The 23,766-nt window shown below is 38.2% G+C and overlaps 2 protein-coding genes across 2 annotated transcripts; both read left to right on the forward strand.

Annotated features, from left to right (window-relative positions):
* Window positions 1-5,945: 5,945 nt before the first annotated feature.
* LOC149043593 (orexin/Hypocretin receptor type 1-like) lies at window positions 5,946-9,633 on the forward strand. The gene has a single exon (XM_089210370.1). The coding sequence runs from the start codon at window positions 7,924-7,926 to the stop codon at window positions 8,932-8,934; it is 1,011 nt and encodes a 336-aa protein (XP_089066496.1). The 5' UTR covers window positions 5,946-7,923; the 3' UTR covers window positions 8,935-9,633.
* A 3,601-nt stretch (window positions 9,634-13,234) lies between these two features.
* On the forward strand, window positions 13,235-20,583 carry LOC149043594 (allatostatin-A receptor-like). Its single transcript, XM_089210371.1, has 3 exons — window positions 13,235-13,361; window positions 15,704-15,868; window positions 17,962-20,583. Exon 3 carries the CDS (start codon window positions 17,987-17,989, stop codon window positions 18,986-18,988), a length of 1,002 nt encoding a protein of 333 aa, XP_089066497.1. The 5' UTR covers window positions 13,235-13,361; window positions 15,704-15,868; window positions 17,962-17,986; the 3' UTR covers window positions 18,989-20,583.
* Window positions 20,584-23,766: the final 3,183 nt, after the last annotated feature.

Here is a 23,766-nt window from a genome sequence, read left to right on the forward strand (position 1 = left end):
GCATCGTGGATTCACTGTACGGCCTCTCTTTTTGAAGTAAGAAACATTTCAAAAGTGCAGGAGAAATTAAAAACAGGTTTGTAAAAACATTATGAGTGGAAGACACATTTGATATTCGTAATTTTCACCTATTTATTTAGGATCGTATGTGTGTGATAATTAGAACTATCCTGTCAATGTTGCCTCATCAGCGCGTCGAAAGTGTCTCGAATCGGGAGATTGTTTAAGACAGAAGATGTTTTAATTTAGAAATATTTACTTTTCTTTCTCAAGGTATTACTTTTCGTCATTTTCCATCACTTGCCGTTAGATGACAAACCAGGTTTTAAGAGAAGAGGACAATAGGATTGGTTCCGTACTGCATACAGTCGACTTTTTACTCTTTTGATTACACTGAAAAAAAAAACAAAACAAAACAAAACAAGAAAAAAAACGGAAAAACCTGAAGAACTGAGGTTCGAGTCCTCACCTGGTTATAATATTATAATATTTCCTTGGCCCCGCCTTCGTGAAAATGGCTTCAATCTTTTTCCAGAAACGTTTTTGACTGATTTATGCGTCCGATGCAGATGTTATCAGACGTTATAATTTGCATATCTTGGGACGAGAGGAAATAAATTTGTAGATGGTCGGTGCCAGCAACAGCAATTCGCAATTTCAAGTTTTCCACATGTTCGTGGATGAGACGAAAGTTGTAAGAACAAAAACGTGCCACACGAAGCACAGCCTAGTTTGACTCTGTGAGTTACTACTGAAGAGACCCACGGCAATATTTATTTGCTTAAATATTGATTATCGGGATGCCAACAAGGAGTCTGTCCTCCAATTGAACATTAGTAAGAACTAATCCAAATGAGTGTGATTTATCTTGTTATACAAAGCTATGGCGGCGTATAGCAAGTGTTTATCAGGTGTATAACTTAACAGAAAAAGTAGTCAGACATAGAAGTTTTTCTCGTGTTTTTGTTTTCTTTTGTACCTATGCCCTCTAGGAAAAGATCGCCACGGTGGCTTTACGAAACTGCTCGAATTTATTAAAGAAAAGGAGGTAAATGTTTTAGCAAAAAGTTTCAAATTTAAGTCGTTTCTAGTAATTATTACGGAAATGCTAGATGATGGAGGAATTAGGGGAAGTTTCTTTAAATTAAAAAGAGTGTGATAAATTAATGAAATTGAAATATTTCATTAAAAATTCCGAGTCAGTTGATGATAACGAAAGAAAATATCCCGACTTTTCTGACTTGTCTCGTTATTTTTCTATCTGAAGTTCATAGTTATTACCAATCAAGCTTTCAGAGCAGCGAATAATTTTGTAAGTATCCGAAATCGGTCGGGTGTTCGGTCACACTTTAAGAGGTTGCCTTGCGGAATCAGTAGAGTTGGTTACATCACGTACAACCTTTCCATATAAAATTACAATTTGAAACCTGTTAATTTTGATGGTTTTATTAATTATTATCGGCTTAACGCTTCTGAAAGTCGTGTTAATAAAATTATCTTTTATCTGTTTTTATTTTTTTAGCATGAAAAGTAAGACACGTGCATTGTGTCTGAACACAGTTTCTCTACTCACCAAGGCTCCATGACCTTCAAAACATAAAATGTAATTTTGTCAATGGGCAGCTAGTTGTGGGTTCGTTTTTTGTTCGGAGCCAGTTGAGAAGTGATTTGGCCTCTGAAAAATTCAAGCATTTGCGAGACTTCTTGGAAACTTCAAATTTCTTAATCTACAGATTAACATTAAATATTGGGAATTTTGGATCAAATGCATCTATTAATGATGCATGACACAAAAAGATGGATAACATGGAGATGTAAAGTGAGAAAAAAGTGGGATGACATCTCTGAATAAATTCCGTCTGTATGCTTTTCTTTTGTTCTGTAAAACCAGAAGAGTCGTCGTTACGGACATAAATGCAATGTTTGTTTTTCCAAACCAATGTATATCATAGTTGTAATCCTTTTAAGGTCTTTTAACCTTCCTAATGTAGCTTAGTTAAAAATTGATCACGTAGGCATCGTCGTTTGATACAAGCACTTTGATCGTCGCTTGATAATACGAGCACTTTGATCTTCGCTAGATAATACAAGCGCTTTTCCTTCGCACGGTTCAACCGTACCTGCAATTTCCAGACATAAATTCGTCACTATAAGTTGTTATATAGACCTAAGACTGCACATTAAATGAGTATTCCTCGTTCTTTCATCCAAGACAACCGAGCCACCACATATTTAGACCTAAGACTTAACATGCACATGCATTAATCCTCGTTCTTAGATAGATACACTCGACTCCCGTTATTGCGGACAACCTCGGGGGAGATTTTGTGTCCGTAATAGCGAGAGTTCGTAATAGCGGGGTACTAGAGAAAATCAGTTATTTGGTCTCTAAACCTATGAAATAATATGTAAGTACGCAAGCATAAAGTTTCTAACGTGGCCTCACGAACCGGATAAAGATTCGGCCGCAAGCAGGAAATTCTCATGTTCGCAGCCAATTGAAGAATGGTTTCTGTATTTTCTTTTATCGTAATGTCGCTTTGCATTATGTAAGTCAGGATTTTGGACGAAGTACTTAAGTGTCCGCTATAGAGAGAGAAAAGACAAGTGAAATGTTTCGCTGGGTGGCATGAAAGTGTCCGCATTTCAGTAATAGCCTGAGTCCGTAGTAAAAACGGGAGTGTAATTCAGTCATTTCTTGATGCGTTTCACCGGGGCCTTTGTCGCCCTGTATTGTGCAGATGCTCCTATTATTTTACTTAAGCGGCGTTGGTAGATGATTTGGTTTGATGATAGTGTAGAGTGAGAGCTTTGAATCTGTATGTTCCTCATCGAACTAAACGTTCTACTTCTCAAACCAGCGAGTGCACCAGTCAAACCAGTTCGATTTGTCAACTGATCGAAGGGAGACTCCACTCCGCTAACTTGCTATTGTCAAAAAATCAAACTTTGCTTATAAAAGGAATTTGTTATCGAGTGTAATAACAAATCGAGTCAGAGTGGACGTGATTGTCTGTGTTTAGTCGAGGCTAGTACAAAGTCTAGAGTTCCATTCACTAGGGCCCGTCTCTTTACCAATTACTGTCATCTCGCTAGCGCAGAGAGGCGGACTTTATACAGTTGTCAATTTCACTTGAGCTTAAAATGTCTTCTCACGCGTTGTCTTGTTTCCTATCAGATCCATCACATATAAATTACACATGCCCGTGAAGAGTTTGAGATTTGATTAATCATAAAATCATAATGCTATCGCAGATGAGTTATAAATCGGGACTAAATTACGAATGATCTTTGCTAAGATCGACGGTGGACTGTTGTTGGTTGTCTATAGTCAAGAGAGTCTGCGGGTAAGTCACCATCTATTATTTTCCATGAATTTATTTTTAAGTTTCTTAAAGCAAAATGTCTGTTGTCTCAGCTAACGACCAAACGGTTAGAGATCGCAGCCCTGTGCATGGTTTGCGCGGCTTTGTCTGTTTTCGTGAGAGTCGTTTTGTTACCTGTGTTGATAAACCTGTGTCATTTTAACACTGCACGGCCACAACTTTGTGCTTTTTTAAAACTATTTCTTGTGTCTCTACCATGGCTAGAAGCTCCTCCAGTTTCGTTTCCCATAGCACAGTGAGAACAAAATCCGCTACTCAGAGCAGCCCCTATGCAACAACTTCCGCTAGCTTGCCAATGAGCTAACTATACAGTAATAGGGGTATCCTGCTCGAATCTCCGACTTAACAAGTACACAGATCGTGAAGGGGTGTCCAGGTCAGTTTTATTATCATCCACGTGGGCATCGTCGCTTTACGCTTTTCATCTCACGGTTCAACTTGTTTGGTCAGGCATAATGTCACATGAGATAAGCGTCATTTCATTTATCGAGCTCCAGTGACTATCACACAGTACTTTTAAAACTCAAACCTCTCCCCTCTGTGCTCATTTTGGCTAGCATTTTAAACTGAATGAACAAGGCAGCCACAGGGCTCTACGCAAAAATACACTGAACCTGATTCAGTTGTGGATGGTAAGTGATGTAAGCCTCATTCGTTTAATGTAATTTGATGCAAGCAGGAGCCTTATATGCCGTAGGTAGGTCTCTTGATGATTTTCATACCATGAGCTTCTCTTATGTGGAAATGAAAATGTCGCTGACGATAGTTGAAATATGGTTTAGTTTCTCAGCCGGATTTTCTTGTTATGAGGTCTACTTCCTGATACTGCAATGATTCCTCAATGATACAAATGCTACATTCAAGAAAACGATTCACATGCCGCTCTAACTACGAAGACTTAAAAGCCGAGCTTGTGCTTATGTTCCAAGTTTATTCCAACACTTACTCAACCATACGAGTATTAGCGGCGAAGGGCCAAACTGGCGCAATATGCTAAAGATCCTATGTCAATTTGCATATGAACGAAAGAGCGTTCATGCAGAATTTTTTTTTACTGAATTAGCTTTTTGTTCTCGCCAAGTTTTCTCTCTTGCGCCTGAACGAAAAGGAAAGAAACTTTCCGTACGTTTTTGTCAAAAAAGCTGAAGATAAATAATTGGGTGGTCCTAGCTATTCAGCGTCAAATTATTTCGCAGATGCTGGTTTTGAGATAATTTTACAAAAAGCACTTCCTATACTTATTATATAGCGCCACGCAAAAAAATTTATTCTGGCGGCTTCTTTTGATATCAATGCGAGATGATCTTAACCAAAACTGAAAAAAAAGGCTGTATTACTAAACTTAAATGTTAAGAAAATGTAAAGCTGCAAAGCGCCGCGTCAAAGCACTATTCCTATCCCCTGTGAATCCACCATCCATCAAACATAAATTGAACTGTTTTATTAACAGTTAGGCTGATAGAGACTCGTGAGGAAATGAAGAAACTGCATCTTTAAACATAAAGGCCAAAGTTGACTACAGATTCATGAAGTCAAATTGAAGAAATAACCATAGAAAACTATATCAGCTAATTCATGAAAGAGAGCTTTTCGTTTTTGCTCTATTAAACAAGTATTTTTTCGGGCACTGTCTTGAAGAGCCTTTAACTACCGCGTTTTATCGAAAGACAAAATCGGCAAGTCGATGTCGGATTTCAATTGATAAAAATAAATATCATGCAAAGAAAATTTTATATGAATTTAAAGTTTTGGTTCTGGTGCGGACTTTACTCCTGTGGTTGCTTCGCTTCGAGCATATATTCTTCTAAAATTAAAGTTAATTCATCTGTCATTTCAGCATGACAGCGCGCATTGCAGAACCGTCTCATTATTTCATTATCACGGATCTGTCAAAAATACGTGGGATCATTTACATGCAATTTAACTTCGATAGCAAGGCTATGAGGTAAAAATAAAATTGACCAGAAGGCCATGACGAAATTTTGACTTTAAAATGATCCGAAATGTGATCTGTGCTTTCCCATGATTATGCAGGCTATGAAAACACAGTGTAAGAAAACACATTAATAAGGAATTTGTCTCCACTTTCTGTGCATTGTTACGATCAACCATCGTAGAATTCTAAATAAAAAGTCTTGCGTTGCGAGACGCCATTGACTTAAAGCTAAATCATCATTTTGTTATGAAACTAAATTGCGTGTTATTTGCACGGTGCATTGTTTTTTGTCGAACTAAGAGAGCCCAATGAAGGTCTGTGATTGATTCACAGCTGTTCATGATCAAGAACAAACTGACAAATTCACAAGGAAGTAAAATGACATACATAGAACATAATTTCGCAATTTCCCCAGATTTCCTTCACTTTCCTATATTTTCCTAAATTAAAATTGTTTATTCCACCGAAGGCAACTTTCTCTCTGGTTCGTCATCTCGTGAGACCACTCGGCTAATTATTCACTAATATGAGTTTTAAATACGGAGCACCTGCCTTAGGACTCGCGAGAAAGTACAAAATCTGCCTTTTGAGTTAATTTTGAATTTCCGCACGTAAAGAGGGTTTCCTTTTTGTTTGTTTGTTTTTTTTTTATACTCAAGTTTATGAATTAAAATCAACGAGGAGATCTAAAGAAAAAGTGGGATTATTTATAGGAACTAACTGTAAATGACATGACTTTTAAAGCGGAAGACTTAAGCCCGCGTTGTACGTGCTTTGACAATTGATATGAGGAATGTTGGATTTGAGATCAATTTGAGGACTCCCACACTCAAACATTTATGTCTGATATTTCTGTCCAGCTGTCAAGAAGAGATGCGACCGAGACCGCATTAATATTCATAGCAAATAATTTTGAAATGGTTAAAAAAAGGAAGGGATCAGGAATAAGCTATTTAGTTCAGCAGGGTTCCTCAGTCTCGGGCCATTGAATTCTCAAACCGTTGGACAGGAGAAGCAACCTTATCGATCTCCAAAGGTTTACCGTGTTTCTTATTTCAGATCAACCTGAAAAAACGCTTGGATCAGTGCGGTTGAAATGCTTTTTTTTCCTTTTTTTTTAATCTTCCTTTAGTACTGAGAGGCTACAAGTCTGTTTGCTGACAGCGGACTTCAGTGCATTCTATCGCAGGTACGTTCAACTGCCATGAGACGTTCAAGGCTTCTTAACTCACAACAATTTGGAGGGAAACAAGTTGACTTTGTAAGGCGAATATATAGGCAGATCGGTTTCCTGTTTCCAAACTAATTCTAACAAGGTTACAGTCCATCAAAAATGATTATATACATGCGCCAACGGTGTCTTCAATAAGATATCATACATTGTTATCGCTTCCTTCTGATAATTTTTCTGATAATTTTCGTTATTGGTATTATGCGAACAAATGAAGGAACCGTGCAGAAAATTGAAAATAGTAAAAAAAAACTGTTCCTGAAAGTTATCTTTATTCATCGGGACGGAAAACGACAAATAAGAAGATGAAAAATTAGAAACGCTTTTGTCATAAAGGCAAACCAACAACGAAGACCAGTACTTATATATTTTAAGGATGAGAATACTTAATACATCTATGCAGAAATGCTTAACCATGACTTCATTACTAAGATCACATAGATCACGGCAATTGAAAGGAACGGAGTTTTAGACGAGCTCTCAGAGAATTCCAAAAAAGTACGCGATTTTAAGACTTGTGTATGTACGTGGGTTATTGAGCTCTTCCCTCAATGGCTCGTCTTACTGCACGGGCTTTTAGCACGCACTATTTACTAGAAGCACATTTTTTCATGGTAAACTCAAACGATGGAATTAAAACAGAAGCAAATATTGACTACGATATGGATACTGGAGAACCCTGAATGCCTGCGATCAGTGGCCGATCGATTTAACATTACAAAATCGATTTTATTTCATGTTTATCGCATAATTTGTGGAGGATTGCCAACAATCTTTCCGGTCAATATATGAGGTACCTACTAATTTGAAATTGAGCACCGCTGGGCAAAATGATTAATTTCGGATCCTTCGCCTAAAGGAACGCGTTGGATCAGTGATCCAATGATCCGTCTTTAGATCACGCAGATCAGTGAACCGACGAATCCTTGTCCAGAGTGGATTTGATAGATCACTGATCTGAAAATGGATTTGCTCGAAAGGAACGCCACAGATCAGAAATCCTGATCCGGATTCTCCCAAAGGAACGCACCCTAAGATTTTTTCACTGGGGTTATTTATGGAGAAAATCAAAATGTCCTGCTGTATTCCTTTTCCTGTTTCCAGTATTTCTGTTCCTGTTCACAGCTTCAGTGGCGTCCCGAAATATCATCGACTCAACCAAAGTGAACTTTGTTATAAAAAAAAAAAAAAAAAAAAAAAATTAATGTTTTTGTTTCCTTTGAATTTACAATCGATTCCTCTCACCTCATCCCAGGTTGGCATCGAATAAGATTTTAGGGGGGCCATGAGTGTTCCCTTTACTGATTATTTATTCAGTAATAACAGTTTTATCTTATTCAACTTTAGCAACAGAAAAACAGGAACTAAAGATGAAACCAGATACCGAGTGGATTGTTTTGACAGTCCTCTACGCCATCACGATGCTCGTAGCGTTTGCAGGGAATGGCTTCCTCATCTACATCGTGTGGAAGAAACCTGAAGTCAGATCACTGACAAGCTTTATGTTCGTCAACATGGCCATCGCTGATTTGCTTGTAACCCTGATTGTGATGCCCTGGTCGATTTCCACAATATATACAGACGGTTTGTGGATGATCCCGGGAGTATTTGGAAAAGTCATGTGTAAAGGTGTTGTATACACTGCCTATGTCACTATAACAGCATCTGTCCTCTGCCTGACGTTCATGGCGATCGACAGGTACTATGCGATCGTTCATCCCCTCCGCCGCCATCTTTGGTTTCGAAAGCCTAAACTAACCGTTCCATTTATTTGGATCGCGTCACTGGTCTCCATGTCCATTTTCCTTGTTATTCAAACCGTGGAGGACTACAATAATTCTTCCTATTGCATGCTATCTGTTTACATCTTGGGTGATCCAGATAGGGCTCTTCAAGGAATATACCTCCTCCTTTTCGTCGTTAACTATTTCATCCCCTTAGCCGTTATTTCTTGCCTGTATACCATCACTGCATGGAATTTATGGTTCCATGTTGCACCTGGAGTAAATAATTTGAGAGGAAATCGAGCGCAACTCGAAACTTCCAAGAGGAGAGTGGTTCGGATGCTCATTATTGTTACCTGTGTCTTTGCCCTTTGTTGGCTTCCACCACAAGTGGTCCACATGATGCAAATCATTCACGCATTTCAGGCTTACCTACATATACAGCCGATTGTCAGCTTTGCGTGTTTCTGGTTTGGACACGCCAACAGTGCCGTTAACCCATGGCTGTACATTTTTCTGAGCACCAAGATAAACACAGCATTTACTAGGATCGTCAGTAGAAAAAGCAGCCGGTTGCCTTCAAGTCTCACCATCAAAACATCAGATGCCGTGTTACCACCTGAAGATGAAGCAATCCAGAAAGAATCAACGATATAATCCCTCTCATAACATGAAACTTTTATTACGAATTTGGTAACTGTGAGATAGGAACTCGCTTAAAACGGATTTCCGTATTACTAATTATATAATATAATACAAACACCTGTATACGGTTTCAGAAAAGTTACTGTAGTAATCCGAGTAATTTGATGAGAAATTGATAATTGCAACTAATCTCGACAAGAACCGTTCTATCGGCTGGTAAGAATAAAAAAGGGGATCCGTGGCATAGTGAACTATAGGAAGAAGCATACTGGCATTGTTTCTGCGATGTTCTAGGCAGTGTGGTGAGGGTGCTGAGCTAGTGATCTGGTGGTCACGGGTGCAAGCCCTCTACTCTAATACTTGCTGGATTTGTTCTCGTTTTTCCGTAGGGTCGATTCCTTGACTCGCTTTGTATATAGCCAACTGGTGTGCCCCCTGCTGGTTGGTATTTTTAAAGAATTTGATTATTTACAACATCTGTTTTTCAATTTGATTCAAATGAGCATGAGAGCCCTATGGGGTATTGGTCAAAAAGGAAACACTGACATGTTTATTCAGTGCTCCGGGTAGCGTTAATTAAGTGTATTTGCATACCTTTTTCGCGATAATAATTTAATTTTCACTATTTCTTATTATAATTAGCTGTTCTGAAAGGAGATTTGTAAGAGCCTCCGGTTATGACATACACAATTAAAGCAAAAGAAATACTTATGGACCAAGATCGTCTTATTCCGTTTAGAATGGAGCGCGCTAACCACTTGGCCACACGATCTCCCTTAAGGTTGTAATATTTGTTTTTTTTTTTGTCTGAATTTGTTCTGAAATAATATAATTTAAAAAAAAACAACAACAACAACAACTGAAAAGGAAAAGAGAAAATTAAGCTAATATTCAGGGGCTTGGACATCTGAGAAGAATATAGAGAAATAGAGTTCAATTTTCAGAACTATCCAGCAAATGTTTTAATTTTAATAATAATGAGAAGATAGGCGTTGTGAAACGAGGTATTTCACATTCATTACCGGCGATCTAGCTAATTAGCGAAGTAGCTAGTTAGCGCGCGCGAAAAGCGCAATTCACCTGTCTGGTATATACTAATTTGTTTTGTTTATTCATAATTTTCTCATCGATACTAACCAATTGTTCCTCACAGTTTTCTTTAATTCTGTAGCACACAATGATAGTTTTCTTTAATTCTGAAGCACACAATGATAGTTTCAGCTGACATCCAAGTAAGAGCTCTGTGTAATCGGACGTTAATTTTGTTTTTAGGTTTCAAGTGTCATAGGGACAAAATGGGGACAATAGGATAAAATGAGATTTTCAAGGGGAGCTCGGTAATCCCTCGACAAAATGCCATAAGAAAATATGCTCTTTATTTAAAAACGAACATGCAGCTGGGAACCTGAAAAAGATAATCTGTGACTTCGTTAAGAATTTGAACATCAGACCTTCCCATGGTGCTTTAAACCACGGAGCTGCGTTACAAGCCAGTCCAGCATACTGATAAGATCGGCAATCAGTATTTGCTTGAATATTCATCGGAAACTTTCGAGGGGGGAGGAGATGGGAGAGACTCTGTGACCCTTAGTAGGTGGAATAGGAGCACGCCTCATCTTATGTATTTCTGGCCTGGATTCGACTCCCCGGCGATTTTGGTACATGTGGGTTGCCTTGGTTACCGTTTTTTTTTCCTCTAGCCATCTTAATTTTTTCCCAATATTGACAAGATCGATATCATTTTTGGATTATGCAGAAAAAATAAGAATTCTCGTGAAGGAAACAACCGTGATTGGTCATGGAGAAGAGGTCGAAAAAAATACAAAACAAGGAACGTCTCAGTGAACACGACGAAACAAATATCAAATTCGTAGAAGAGGCCATTAATTGCATACCTCTGGCAAATGAAGATGGAGCTGACTTTGAAAATGCCGCTTTCATTTTTAATCCTCCAGTCATTGTTATAGCAGGAAAAGGTGATTCGGAATATTACTTCTCCGAGGATGGCAGCAACAATATAACCAGTAAATGTGTCCGCAAACCCTGACTGATGTACCTCTGAAACGAAGGCACATTTGGTTTTTCTAGTATCACCTTGTTATTGTTTCTTGCTGAAATCCTTATTATTCTTTTAGGTCTAATTAAGTGTAATCTTGGCGAGTTAAATATAGGTTTTATGTCTCATTTAGTTGTGCATTTTAGAGCCCCAAACACTCTAGCCAAAGGTACCGGTTTAGTTAATTTCTCTGCGATACACACAACGTCACTGCCTTCGTAGTTCCCGATCGCTATGTTCTGAAAGGCGCTCTTGCAGATTAAATTGTTGAGTACTGTTAAGTAAATGCAAGGAGATCTTAGATGCGACCTCCCTTTGAAAAGTCCTCTATGGAAAAAGAGAGTGTTGTGAAGTGCTATTACGATGCAAGGTTTTTTAAGGTTAGTATTCAAAGATTGTATCAGTCTCACCCCCTTACGATACGTTTCATTGTTGTCTTTCTCCTCTGGTTGTGCAATTACTCGAACTTGAAATTTTGTTTCTAAACTGGTAGCGTTGAGAACTTTATTTTCAGTTTTTTAAATTTCACACGTAAAAGTTTTAGCTGATTATTGTATAGTAGTTGTGCGAGTCTTATCAAGTTCAGAAGCCCGCAAGGTCGAACTCGTAATTTAAACATTAACAATAGTTTTTGCTGACTCTATTTATGAGGCTTGTTTCGCGAACGGAGACGTTCGTCGGTGGTCATGTTTGGATGTGTTAAGTGAACTTGTATGAAAAATACATTTGGCCGGGTCAGAATTTTGAACAGGGGCTTAAACTCTGTAGAGACAGTCAGCGCATTACCCACATGTTCACTGATAAGGTACTTTAGAGCGTGCACTACAGTGAACAATAGAGAGGGACAATTTGGTTAGCTGTAGAAAATTTAATAGAGAAGAAGACAACCAGGAGTCTTGGTGCCTCCTGTTAGTGTGGGTTTTCTCAAAAGCTAGTTCTCCCCGGCATTGAACCTTATAGAGGGTTATACAATGGACAACTAAGGAAGTTACACAGACACCCAACTACGAGACTGTTGCCAAAGTCGAAATAAAAATGAAGAAAATTTTGAAGCAAAAAGGAGAGACGTAAACATATTTTTGCATTATTTACGATACTACATTTTATTATTCATCGCGAGAAATGTATAGAAAATCTCTGCATGCAATGATACATGGCTCTAATATTTTTCGTACCAAGACAGAATTTCTCCTTACCAAATCAATACAATATCAAACAGGCAAGTGATAAGAAAAAACAAATATATCAGCTAGGGGATTATTAGTTGATCCAATACCAAATTCTCAGAGCTAACATCATAAGAGTTGTATAGCAGACAGTAAGGAGAATTACTAATGAGATCTTGGGCGTGAAAGGGTTAAGGGAAACACTGAAGTAACGAGGAATCCCAAACAAAAAATTGTTTCAGTTGATTTCTTAGCCTTTTTACCTACTCTGTTCTTTTGCCTTTGTTTTTGATTTTATTTTTGGCAGAACACGAAACGCAAAGTTACTGTGATAGAGATTCAGCTGTAAAAATAAAGCGTGCACATATTAATCAAACGATGGTGGAGTGTTAACAAGGTTAACAAGCCTCACTCCAAATCAAAGGCTTGGCAACTAAGTACACAACCGTAAAATGGCCTATTCAAAGGGAAATAGATTGTCTAGAAATCCTGAAACACTGCGAACGTTGTGGAAATGCATAATAAAGTACCGTATTGATAAAGTAAATAACACATTTATAAGGTCATTCAATTCAGAATCCCGCTGCATGATCCTTCACGATAAAGTTTTATAGCGAAAAGTGGGTCATTTCGCTCTAATGCCGGATCATGTCCGATACATAATTTGCGTAGTTATATTTATGTTATACAGATACGGCACGTCTCGATCGATCAATTTCTCCCTTTAGTAATGTTTGGTTGAACGGCGTGAAATACACGTTTTTGCATACATTGTGGTGGTTTATCAGTAACATAAACCGCCCAAACTTAGTTGGAGTATTGTCACTGTTCTCGAAATAAACTGTTTTTCGTTCCAGTAAACACCAACAAAAACCAGGTGATTTTATAAAAGAAATGTACTACATTTCCGTGCTTACATAGCTCGATGTAAACACCTGGGAGGTTGGGAAAACACTCGATAAGCTGCTTATGACGTGTTCTCCCAACCTCCCGCGTGTTTACATCAGGCTATGTAAACACGGAAACGATTTTACATTTCTTCATTTTCGCACGCCTGTGTGTAAATAAGATGACATGAACATTTTCTTTTACCTGACTTCAGAGTTTCCGTCCTGTTAAGCTGCGGTGCAGTTTGCCTTCTCTTCATTTAGTTTGGGTTTTCTAATTTCTTGTTTACACCAGGAAAGCGTTATCCATCTAAAATGGAGATTTTCGGGGTATGTTTTACTTTAATTTTTTATGAGGAAGAGACTTTTATTATTCTTTTCTGTGATCAGCACTTGTCATGTTCAGCTTACATTTAAATACTACCCTGAATCAGGTGTAGTCTCCAGAATCACGTTTGAATCTAAACTGGGATGTCTTCCTTAATGGAACTTGGAACTATCTTAGATTGAAAATTTGAAATAAGTCTCCGGGTCAGGGAAAATAACGAAATTTTCGAAAAATGGCTCTCTGCATTTGGGATTTATTTGGCAAGGAATTGGGAATTTAAGATCCAGGACTGTAAATATTATATATGAATGAAGAGACAAGATATGGGAGTTTCGTCAATTGGATTCGAAAAGGCAGATCGGAAAAGCTACATAAGACACCCACTGTGATCCACGCCAATCATAAATTGACCATGTAAACATATTTTCCAAAATTCTGATCACTACAGAGTCTTATCGAAGACCGTGTTACCAAGCAATACATACGAAATAAAAAAAAAATGATAACAAATTGAACATTTTTCAGTTATTTTGAAAACTGATAAGTCTTCTAAAAATATCCATAGTGATGGCGTAGGTATTCTGCACGCAAAAATAGCTGCATAGAAAATAGTAAACATATTTTCAGTAATTTGTATAACAAAACGAGGGTACGGAAAGCTACAGCGCAATCTTAACAAAATAGGAAAAAAGATTAAAAATAAAGCAATTTGGATTGACGTAATTCGAAATTGAAACTGTAAATATTTGACAGAAAGACTTTATCAAGGTGTTTTGGTCGAGTTTTACACAGCGATCACCATGCTTGAATCTTCACGCATTGTGGATTCACTGGACGGCCTCTCTTTTTGAAGTAAGAAACATTTAAAAAGTGCAAGAGAAATTAAATACATGTTTGTGAAAACATCATGAGTGGAAGACACATTTGATATTGGTAATTTTCACCTATTTACTTAGGATTGTAAATGTGTGATAATTACAACCATCCCGTCAATGCTGCCTCATCAGCGCGTCGAAAGTGTCCTGAATCGGGAGATTGTTTCAGGCAGAAGATGTTTTCATCTAGAAATATTTCTTTCTCAAGATATTACTTTTCGTCATTTCCCATCACTTGCCGTTTGATAACAAAAATGACTTTTCAGAGACTTGATTTATGCATCCAATGCAGATGTTATCAGACGTTATAATTCGCATATCTTGGGAAAAGAGGAAATAAATTTGTTGATGGTCAGTGCCAACAACAAAGTTATGGCAGACTATAGCGAGTGTTTATCAGGTGTATAACTTAACAGAAGCAGTCAGACATGGAAGTCTTTCTCGTATTTTTGTTTCCCTTTGCACCTATGGCCTCTAGGAAAAGATCGCCTCGTTGGCTTTACGAAACTGGTCGAATTTATGAAAGAAAAGGAGGCAAATGTTTTAGCAAAAAATTTCAAATTTCAGTTGTTTCTGGTAATCACTACGGTCATAATAGCTGGTCATAATGTTGGATCCAAATAACCCTTCCAAGGGGTGGAGAATGACTGGAAATATATGAAAAACCTTATATGTGCACTGCGGTGAAGAAATGACCAGCTCCCAGTTGGCTTGTTAGCTCAGTTGGTAGAGCGCTGCACCTGTATCGCAGGGGTCAGGGGTTCAAATCCCTACGGGCCTTAATTTTTTTCAGATCTCATTTCTCAACTACCGGTTCAGTTGTGTTCATAGCTGCGAGGATCGCTTATATCTCTTTTCTTCACCGCAGACTCCACTCAGCTAACTTGCTATTGTCAAAAATTCAAGCTTTGCTTACAAACGAAATTTATTATAGAATAAAGGGGTAAGTTTCTAAAGAAACTGTGGTGCTGCGTCGGTGGGAGAGTATAGCAGGTAATTTAGTGTTAACAACTGGGTTGAAAACGTAAATTAGCTGCCGTAAAGGGTAAAAAGCTGACATTTAGAGCGTTAGCCCTTCGTCAGAGCGATTAGAGGAATTGTGGGTTGTGTGTGGATTTATATGTAGAATCCACACACAACCCACAATTCCTCTAATGGCTCTGACGAAGGGCTAACGCTCGAAACGTCAGCTTTTTTACCCTTTACGGTGGCTAATTTACGTTTTCAACCCAGTTGTTAACACTAAATTACCTGAAATTTATTATAGAGTGTAATAACAAATCGAGTCAGAGTGGACGTGATTGTTTGTGTTTGGTCAAAGCTCGTACAAAGTCTGGACTTCAATTCACTAGGATCCGTCTTTTTTACCAATTACTGTCTAGCGCTTGCGCAGAGAGGCGGACTATTTACAGTCGTCACTCCACTCGAGCTTAAAATGTCTTCTCACGCGTTGTCTTGTTTTCTATCAGATCAATCACATATAAATTGCAGATGCCCGTGAAGAGTCTGAGATCTAATCATAAAATCAAAATTCTTTCTCGGATGAGTCATAAGTCGCGACAGAATTACGAATGATCTTTGCTACACCATCGATGGTGGACTGCTGTTGGTTGTCTATTGTCAAGAGACTCTAGGTAGGTCACTATCTGTTATTTCCAATGAATTTCTTTTTAAGTATCTTAAATGAAAATGTCTGTCGTCTCAGCTAACGACCAAATGGCTAGAGATCGCTGCCCTGTGCATGGTTTGCGCGGTTTTTTCTGTTTTCGTGAGAGTCGTTTTGTTACCTGTGTTGATAAATCTGTGTCATTTGAACACTGCATGGCCAAATTTTATGCTATTTTAAACCCATTTTAAGTGATGTAAGCTTCATTCGTCTGATGTAATTTGATCATACCATGAGCTTATCTTTTTTGTGGAAATGAAAATGTCGCTGACGATAGTTGAAATATGGTAATTTTCTTGGCCGGATTTTCTTGTGAAGAGGTCTACTTCTTGGTAACCCAATGATTCCTCAATCATACAAATCCTACATTCAATAAAACGATTCACGTGCCGCTCTAACTACGGAGACTTGCAATATTTCGCCTTTGTTAAGCGGAGCTTGTGCTTATGTTCCAAGTTTATTCCAACACTTACTCAACCATACGAGTATAAGCGGCGAAGGGCCAAAGTGGAGCAATATCTTGTTAAAATTTAGTGTCTCTTGTAAGACAGATTATTATGCTAAAGATTCTATGTCAATTTGCATCTGAACGAAAGAGTGTTCATGCGAATTTTATTTTTATTGAATTAGCTTTTGTTCTCGCCAAGTTTTCTCTTTTGCGCCTGAACAAAAAGCAAAGAAACCTTCCGTATGTTTTTGTCTTCAAAAAAGTTGGATATAAATAATTGGGTTGTCCTAGCTGTTCAGCGTCAAATTATTTCGCAGATGCTGGTTTTGAGGATAATTTTTTAAAAAAGCATTTCCTATACCTATTGTATAGCGCCATGGAAAAAACTTTTATTCTGGCTGCTTCTTTTGATATCAGTGCGACATGATCTCAACAAGAACTAAAAAAAAAGAGGCTGTATTCCTCGACTTAAATGGTTAGTAAATGTGAACCTGCAACCGTCTCATTATTTTATTATCATGGACCTGTCAAAAATACGTGGGATCATTTGCATGTAATTCAACTTCTATAGGAGGGCTATGAGGTAAAAATAAAATTGATTTGAAGGCGACGGTTCCATAACGGAATTTTGACATTAAAGTGATCCGAAATGTCACGTGTGCTTTCCCATGATTATGCAGGCTATGAAAACACAGTGTAAGGAAAAAAATTTTGGAGGAATTTGTCTCCACTTTCTGTGCATTGTTACGATAAACCATCGTAAAGTTCTAAATAAAAAACCTTGCGTTGCAGGACGCCATTTTAAGACTTATGTATGCACGTGGGTTATTGAGCTCTTCCCTGAATGGCTCGTCTTACTGCATGGGCTTTTAGCAAGCACTATTCATTAGAAACACATTTTTTCACGGTAAACTCAAACGATGGAATTAAAACAGAAGCAAATATTGATTACGATATGGATACTTGGGAACCCTGAATGCCTGCGATCAACGGCCGATCGATTTAACATTACAAAATCGATTTTAGTTCGTTTTTATCGCAGAATTTGTGGAGCGACTGTTAATAATCTTTCCGGTCAACATGAGGTACCTACTTGTTTGAAAATGATTGATGTCAGATCCGTCGCCCAAAGGAATGCGTTGGATCAGTGATCCAATGATCCGTATTTAGATCGCGCAGATCAGTGAACCGATGAATCCTTGTCAAGAGTGGATTTGATAGATCATTGATCTAAAAATGGATTTGCTCAAAAGGAACGCCGCAGGTCAGAAATCCTGATCCGGATTCTCCCAAAGGAACGCACCCTAAGATTTTTTCACTAGGGTTATTTATGGAGAAAATCAAAATGTCCTGCTGCATTCCTTTTCCTGTTTCCAGTATTTCCGTTCCTGTTCACAGCTTCAGTGACGTCCTGAACTATCATCGACTCAACCAAATTGAACTTAGTTTTGAAAAAAATTTTTACTTTGAAAATGTTTTGCTTCCTTTGAGTTGACAATCGATTCCTCTCACCACACCCCAGGTTGGTATTGAATAAGATTTTAGGGGGCCGAGGGTGTTCCCTTTACTGACTTTTTATTCAGTAATAACAGTCTTATCCTATTAAACTTTAGCAACAGAAAAAACAGGGAACTAAAGATGAAACCAGATACCGAGTGGATTGTTATCACAGTCCTCTACGCCATCACGATGCTCGTAGCGTTTGCAGGGAATAGTTTCCTCGTATACATCGTGTGGAAGAAGCCCGAAGTGAGATCACTGACAAGCTTTATGTTTGTCAACATGGCTATCGCTGATTTGCTTGTAACCTTGGTAGTGATGCCCTGGTCGATTTCCACAATATATACAGACGGTTTGTGGATGATCCCGGGAGTATTTGGAAAAGTCATGTGCAAAGGTGTTGTATACACTGCCTATGTCACTTTAACAGCATCCATCCTCTGCCTGACGTTCATGGCGATCGACAGGTACTATGCCATCGTTCATCCCCTCCGCCGCCATCTTTGGTTTCGAAAGCCTAAACTAACCGTTCCATTTATTTGGATCGGCTCACTGGTCTCCATGTCAATTTTCCTTGTTATTCAAACTGTGGAGGACTACAATAATTCTTCCTATTGCATATTATCTGTTTACATCTTGGGTGATCAAGATAGGGCTCTTCGAGGAATATACCTCCTCCTTTTCGTCGTCAACTATCTCATCCCCTTGGCCGTTATTTCTTTCCTGTATACCATAACTGCATGGAATTTATGGTTCCATGTTGCACCTGGAGTGAATACTTTGAGAGGAAATCGAGCGCAACTGGAAACCTCCAAGAGAAGAGTGGTTCGGATGCTCATTATCGTTACCTGTGCCTTTGCCCTTTGTTGGCTCCCACCACAAGTGGTCCACGTGATGACAGTCATTCACGCATCTAAGGCTTACCTACATATACAACCCATTGTCAGCTTTGTGTGTTTTTGGTTTGGACACGCCAACAGTGCCGTTAACCCATGGCTGTACATTTTTCTGAGCACCAAGATAAATACGGCATTTACTAAGATCGTCAGTAGAAAAAGCAGGCAGTTGCCTTCAATTCTCACCATCAAAACATCAGATGTCGTCTTACCACCTGGAAACCAGAATGAATCAAGAATATAATTACCAATTTGGTAACTGTAAGATAGAAACTCGCTTAAAACGGATTTGCGTATAATATAATATAAAATAATACAAACAAGTACCTATATGCGGTTTCATAAAAGTTACTGTAGTAAACCGAGTAATTTCATTAGAAATTGATAATTGCAACTAATTTCGACAATAACCGTACTATCGGCTGGTAAGAATAAAAGGGGGGATCCGTTGCAGAGTGAACTATAGGAAGAAGTATACCAGCATTGCTTCTTCGATGTTTGAGGCAGTGTAGTGAGGGTGCTGAACTAGTGATCTAGTGGTCACGGGTAAAAGCCCTCTACCTTATTACTCGCTAGATTTGTTTCGTTTTTCCCTCGGGTCGATTCTTTGACTCGCTTTGTATACAGCCAACTGGTGTGCCCCTTACTGGTTGGGATTTTTAAACACTACATGATTGTTTACAACGTCTGTTTTCCAATTTGATTGAAATGGTCATGAAACCCCCATGGGGGTATTGGTCAAAAAGGAAACATTGACATGTTTCTTCAGTGCTGCGGGTAGCATTAATTAAGTGTATTTGCATAACGTTTTCGCGATAATAATTTAACAAACTATTTCAGTTTATAATTAGCTGTTTTGATAGGAGATTTGGGAATATTACTTTTCCGAGGATGGCAGCAAGAATATAACCAGTAAATGTGTCCGCAAACCTTCGCTGATGAACCTCTGGAACAAAGGCATATTTGGTTTTTCTAGTATGAGCTTGTTGTTGTTTCTTGCTGAAGAGGTCATCAAGGTTTTTAGCTCTACTTAAGTGTAATTTTGGAGATAAAAATATAGGTTTTATTTCTCATTTAGTTGTGCATTTTAGAGCCCCAAACACACTAGCCAAAGGTACCGGTTTAGTTAATTTCTTTGCGGTACAAAGAACGTTATTGCCTTCTTAGTTCTCGCCGGATTGCTATGTTCTGAAAGCTGCTCTTGTAGACTAAATTGTTGAGTAGTGATAAGTAAATACAGGGAGATTTTGGATGCGACCTCCCTTTGAAAAGGCCTCTATGGAAAAAGAGAGTGTTGTGAAGTGTTCTTACGATTCATGGTTATTTAAGGTTAGCATTCAAAGATTGTGCCAGTCTTACCCCCTTACGATAGGTTTCACTGTTGTCTTTCTCCTCTGGTCGTGCAATTACTCGAACTCGAATTTTTGTCTCTAAACTGGTCGTGTTGAGTACTTTATTTTTAGTTTTCTAAATTTCACTTGTAAACGTTTTAGCTGATTATTGTACAGTCGTTGTGCGAGTCTTATCAAGTTCAGAGGCCCGTAAGATCTTTTTCTAATTTTAACATTGACAATAGTTTGTGCTGACTCTATTTTTGAGGCTTGTTTCTTGAACAAAGACGTTCGTCGGTGGTCATGTTTGGATGTGTTTAGTGAACTTGTATAAAAAATACACTTGACCGGGTCAGAATTTTGAACAAGGGGTTAAACTCTGCAAAGACAGTCAGCGCATTACCCACATGTTCACTAATAAGGTACTTTAGAGCGTGCACTACAGTGAGTAAAAGAGAGATACGATTTGATTAGCTATAGAAAATGTAATAAAAAAGAAGAGAACTAAGAGTCTTGGTGTCTCCTGATAGTGTGGGTTTTCTCAAAAGCCAGTTTTCCTTGTCATTGCATCTTTACAGAAGGTTATACAATGGACAACTAAAGAAGTTACTCAAATACTCATCTACGAGACCGTTGCCAAAGTCGAAAAAAAAATAAAGAAAGTTTTGAAGCAAAAAGGAGAGATGCCAACATATTTTACGATGCTATATTTTATTATTCATCGCGAGAAATGTATAGAAAATCTCTGCATGCAATAATGCATGGTTGTAATATTTTTCTTACTTAAGGGAAACACTGAAATACCGAGGAATCCCAAACAAAAATTTGTTTCAGTTGATTTCCTAGCCTTTGTTACGTATTCTGTTCTTTTGACTTTGTGTTTTTGATTTTATTTTTGGCATAACAGGAAACGCAAAGTTACTGTGATAGAGATTCAGCTGTAAAAAAAAAAGCGTGCACATACTAATCAAACAATGGTGGAGTGTTAACAAGGTTAACAAGCCTCACTCCAAATCAAAGGCTTGGCAAATAAGTACACAACTGTAAAATAGCCTATTCAAAGGGAAATAGATTGTCTAGAAATCCTGAAAGACTGAGAACGTTGTGGAAATGCATAATAAAGTACCGTATTGATAAAGTAAATAACACAATTATAAGGTCATTCAATTCAGAATCCCGCTGCATGATCCCTCACGAAAGTTTTATAGCGAAAAGTGGGTCATTTCGCTCTAATGCCGGATCATCTCCGATACATAATTTGCGTAGTTATATTTATGTTATACAGATACGGCACGTCTCGATGGATCAATTTCTCCTTTTAGTAATGTTTGGTTGAGTGGCGTGAAATACACGTTTTTGCATACATTGTGGTGGTTTATCAGTAACATAAACCGCCCAAACTGAGTCAGAGTATTGTCAATGTTCTCGAAATAAACTGTTTTTCGTTGCAGTAAACACCAGCAAAAACCAGGTGATGATGTTTGGTACACAAGAAGTCTTTTAGGAAAGAGTCACTTGGTAAATTTAACTCCAAGGCCACCAAAAATTCGGTAATACGTGGAAGAGTCATTAACCACTCATGGATTTCGTCCATCTCACGTCTCCTTTCCATGCAAGATGGAGATACCTCAGAAATTTTGTTGGTTTATAACATAAGTACTAACTGTAAGTACTAACCTGGTTTTTCTGCTCGATTTATGGTCCCTGCGCGCTTTGTGCTTGGGCCATAAGTCCGAGCGAAAAAAACTCGGTCCGTAACATGCAGAACGGCCCTCGAACTCGGTTAGTAAGAGGTATCTCGTGTTTCCCAAACTTCCCGCGTACATCCATACCTCGATTTACGCACGCTAAGTATGGACCAATTTTTTTATGAATCTGACAATTTGAAACATCCTGCTTACGACGGTGATCGATATTTTTTCGTTAAGGTCAATTCTGTCCCTAAGTAAGGATTCTGAGAAAGATAGTTAAAAGTTTATCATACAAATTTGTCGAAACGTCCACAGATCGAGAGACAAGTGAAGCAACTGCGTCAGTATTCACCTTTAATGAGAAAACCCCGAGGAATCAGTCACATTTGAAAACGCTTTAATATAACATAGCGTGCGTGCTTGCCTTATATAAGTCCTATTGAGCTGCTAGGAACAAAATCTTTATTTACGCATGCCCGTACGTAAATAAGATGACGTGAGCGTTTTTTTGGCTTCAGATTTTCCCTCCTGCTAAGCTGCAGTGCAGTTTTCCTTCACTTTGAAATATGGAAGAAACCAGCGAAGAACTGCCCAATTTTTCTATTGGCATTGACCTTTTAGGTCCTCATCCAACAAGCAACAAAATAAAGGCGAAAAAAACTCGCAAGATGCACGTTTCGCAAATTTGTCGGAAGACCAGCTGCAGCAAATTTTGACCGAAAGACATTCACTAAGAACAAAGAAAGTCATCAATTGGTCATTAATAACTTTAAAGGTAAAATTTCCGCTTGTATTGTTGTTTTTAAATTTGTTCAACCTAGGGAATAAAGTACATAGTTGTTAATTAGGAATTTACGAAAACCAAAACAATCACAATTGCACTCTATCACAATAAAAGGCTTCTTCGCGCAGATCCTTGTTGTCGCTCTGTTTGCTATAAAAGAATATACTCATGCTTTTAGCTGTGCGTATATCGAGTTATGGATGCACTTGAGATAATAACGTAAAGTCAGAAGAGCAGTGTTCTTCTAGTTTACTGTTATGTTTAGATCTAGATTTGATGCGCCATAGTGTGCTGCACCATCACCTAAAAATAATAATTTGGTCATCATCAACTATCTGTCGTGGTTTCCATTTAGGGCAGCAGAGGTTTCCATATGTCAGACACGTCCACCCAGACTGTAGGCGGTAGATATAATCCAATGATCAACAATCATTGTCAATATGTGTTTTGGCCTTCGACTTTACAAAATATTCATTTACTTTAGGTTTCCTCATTTCTTGTTTACAAAGCGTTATCCATCTAAAATGGAAATTTTAGGGAAATGTCTTACCTTAATTTTTTATAAGGAAGAGACTTTTATCATTCTATTTTGTGATCAGCATTTGTCATGTTCTGCTTGCGTTTAAATACTACCCTGAATCAGGTGAAGTCTCCAGAATCACGTTTGAATCTAAACTATGATGAAACTTGTAAAATAACCATCGCAGGCCATCTTAGATTAAAAATTTGTAATACATCATCGGGTCAGTGAAAATAACGAAATCTTTATAATTTGGGATTTATTTGGCAAGAAAATTGGGGATTTAAGATGATTACTTCTTTGGTCCCGCCTTCGTGAAAAATGGCTCTAATCTTTTTCCAGAAACGTTTTTGACTGATCTATGCCTCCGATGCAGATGTTATCAGACGTTATAATTTGCATATCTTGGGAAGAGAGGAAATAAATTTGTAGATGGTCGGTGCCAACAACAGCAATTCCACACCTTCGTGGATGAGAGAAATGTTGTAAGAACAACAACGTGCCACACAAAGCACAGCCTAGTGTGACACTGTGAGTTACTACTGGAGAGACCCACGGCAATATTTATTTGCTTAAATATTGATTATCGGGATGCCAACGAGGAGTCTGTCCTCCAATTGAACATTAGTAAAAACTAATCCAAATGAGTGTGATTTATCTTGTTATACAAAGCTATGGCGAAGTATAGCGAGTGTT

This window comes from Pocillopora damicornis, chromosome 6 (assembly GCF_964200805.1).
Source record: "Pocillopora damicornis chromosome 6, jaPocDami1.2, whole genome shotgun sequence".
Classification (NCBI taxonomy): domain Eukaryota; kingdom Metazoa; phylum Cnidaria; class Anthozoa; order Scleractinia; family Pocilloporidae; genus Pocillopora; species Pocillopora damicornis.

Coding starts and splice junctions, on each gene's coding strand:
- LOC149043594 (XM_089210371.1), top strand. CDS start 17,987: ATGAAACCAGATACCGAGTGGATTGTTATCACAGTCCTCTACGCCATC.
- LOC149043593 (XM_089210370.1), top strand. CDS start 7,924: ATGAAACCAGATACCGAGTGGATTGTTTTGACAGTCCTCTACGCCATC.